At 47.2% G+C, this 2908-nt stretch overlaps 1 protein-coding gene across 1 annotated transcript; it reads left to right on the top strand.

The window, feature by feature from the left end:
• Positions 1-265: 265 nt before the first annotated feature.
• LOC307105542 (large ribosomal subunit protein eL39-like) lies at positions 266-421 on the top strand (the record flags this gene model as incomplete). The annotated part of the gene is made up of 1 exon (XM_079781374.1): positions 266-421. One exon carries the CDS (start codon positions 266-268, stop codon positions 419-421), a length of 156 nt encoding a protein of 51 aa, XP_079637500.1.
• Positions 422-2908: the final 2487 nt, after the last annotated feature.

Here is a 2908-nt window from a genome sequence, read left to right on the forward strand (position 1 = left end):
TCCCGGCAGGGACCCACCCAAAGGAGCCCACCTAGGGCACAAGCGCAGTTCCCCTCAGCTCCCAGAGCGCCTGTGCGTGAGGGGAGAGCACGTTGCGTCAGCCTCCAGGCCCCGCCCCGGAAGCTCCGCTAAGCACCTACTTCCGCCCACATCCTCCTCTCTCCGCCATCGCTGTGGTGGTGCTGACGGTTGACGGCCGGCGGGCGCTGACGGTGGACTCCTGCGAGCGGTTGGCTGGTGCGTGCGGTTGACTGTGCCCTTCGCCATGTCTTCTCACAAGACCTTCAGGATCAAGAGGTTCCTGGCCAAGAAGCAAAAGCAGAACCGGCCCATCCCCCAGTGGATTTGGATGAAAACGGGGAACAGAATCAGGTACAACGCCAAGAGGAGACACTGGAGGAGAACCAAGCTGGGCCTGTGAGGACGCGCCCCGACGGCTCCCGGGCTCACGCCGTGGCGGCGCCGCTGGCACCCCGCATCCGCCCGTTCCTGAAAAGATGGCTACTCCCTGGACACTTGGACGTGTTTGGGGGGGAAATTGTTGGAAGAATGGGAGTTTTCTCTGTGTGAATGTTCTCCTGCACTCAGAGGTTGCTCCGGTAATAAATGTGTGAGACCTTTAAAAAAAAAAAGTGTGGCGTCATAGAAGTCCTTAAGGACAAATGCCGTGGTCCCGTCCATCTTTTTTTCTCTCATTAGGCAAAATGGGATAGAACTAAACTTTTAAAAATTAGCCCCACCGAACTGGTTATCTGCTTTTCTTTTAAAAAAAAAAAAAGCGGGGGGTGAGGGGGGGAGATTCTTAATCTCTGAACACACAACTTTCGATCAGCAGGCTCGGTCAGAGGCGCTTTGGAAGCGGGGGGCGGGGGGGGGGGGGGGGGGGGGCGCTGGCTCCACACTTGGGGCGCCATGCTGTCTTCGCCCGGAGCCACGGCTCCGCACCGGGGTGTGGGGCAGCAGCAGCGCCTGTTTCCCGGCTCTGCCCTCCCCCTTTTCTCATCTCCTACCTTTCTCCCACTTAAAACACTGAAATACTCCAGTCCCCACTCATGTCATCTTTTTTTTTTTTTTCCTTTTTGTTTATTTGGGAAATAAGCTTCATACAGCCAGAGAACCTTGGGTTATCACGCTTCTATCTCTTCCACTTCGTTCTCATTATACTTTTCAAAGAACAAAAACGTTTCTCTTAAAAGCATTTCGTTTTGATAAAGACCGTGGCTGCATGTGAAAAAAGTCCTTACTCGCTTGGATCTGAACATGATGATCTTCGTTATTATCTTTGTGACTTTGATAACAATAGCTCAACTCACTAACTTAATCTTTACATAATCAGCTCAAGCCTCAGAAGAAATCGTTGCATTTTAACAGTCTCCCTCTCTGAACCCTTGTCTGTATGCCCCATATAGACACACACAAACACATGTTTCCCTATTTGGAGAGCAGGTACTATCTGAACTGCACAAAAAGATGTCCCACACCCTGTTTTAGGAATCGTGGCTTCTCTGAGTCGTGGTTCCAGTGACGAAAGGTTTACCTCAAGGTAGTTTTAGAGTATTGGCCCTCCAACAAATTTAAGAGCCGAGACTTGACAAACCTGCCACCCTGTTTGGCACAGTCTGCAGCTATTTTTCCCATTTCGGAGCCTGTCTATGCTTTTCTTATACAGAAGAGGCCCGGGTATGTTTATGCTGTCAAGCTATCTGAGAAATTTTCCCTTATTATTTACAATCCAGAAACTACAATTTATCATAAGAATTTTTTCCTTGTTTAAAAGTAAAAAATAAAAGCCAATAGTTCTGCAAAAGTCTCTTACCTTTGGAACATTTTCATGGGGAAAGACTACCTACTACTCATTCCCATTTACTACACCTAATACCCGGCTGGACTGAACAGGAAGACAATATCTGTAAGGATAGGATTGAAGAAAAATTTTTAATACATGCCAGAAGTAAAAGCAAGGCCCTGCAGAATTCTAACAAATCAGTCTTGGATTACCTGTAAGATTGATATATAGCTGAACGTGAGCTGAGAAATAGAGTTCTCTGGTTGCAGTTCTTCTGGCTAATGTTATTAGGAAACTCTCATTCTTTAATTAAAGCAAAAAAAATGCAGACAACGCAAGGACAGCTATGTTCATGATTACAGGGCCAACTTCTGAAGTAGGGCTTAATTGCAATGAGCTGTGTTCTTCACTCTGCTGAGAAACCTGTAGAGAAGTGTTTGCAGGGAGTTGCTGAAATACTTAGGACAGGCTCGGGGATTGTAAAACACGGTGGCACAGCCATTTATGGTGAAAGGCAATTTCTCCTCCTAAGGAAGGATGTATTGTTCCGGTGACTCTCTCAAGGGTATGAATCTCTTTTTCCATAGGTGCTTATTGAACAACAACCGTGTTCCCAGACTGGCATAGGGTGCAGGCACTATTGATCTTGTGACTAGTTCTTAGAAAAACCAAATGGCCTGGTTTAAAGCGCTACAAAAGCATCCTGCTTAGAATATGCAGTTAGAAATGGGAAAATCCAGTTAAAAGTGATGAAACTAGAATTATGAACTGAATCAATTGAGATTACTATGAGAAAAATTAGTGGTTTAGGTCAGTCTTACAAATACTTTTTTTTAAATGCTCTTCCATAAAATATTATTTTAACTAATTCTTTTAGATCCAAATATCTTTACATATTTATAAAACTAGAGGCCCGGTGCATGAAAATTCATGCACTGGAGGGGGTGTCTCTCAGCCCGGCCTGCCCCCTGTCACAGTCTGGGAGCCCTCAGGGGCGGGAGGTGACCCGGCGATCAGGGAAAGGTGATGTCCCCATCACACCTCTGGCTGCTGCCACTGCCGGTAACGCAAGCCTCAGCCGGCCCTGGTTACCTGAGCCTTGGGCAGCCCTGGGAGGCTAGG

This window comes from Cnephaeus nilssonii (assembly GCF_951640355.1).
Source record: "Cnephaeus nilssonii genome assembly, chromosome: 9".
In the NCBI taxonomy this organism is placed as follows: domain Eukaryota; kingdom Metazoa; phylum Chordata; class Mammalia; order Chiroptera; family Vespertilionidae; genus Cnephaeus; species Cnephaeus nilssonii.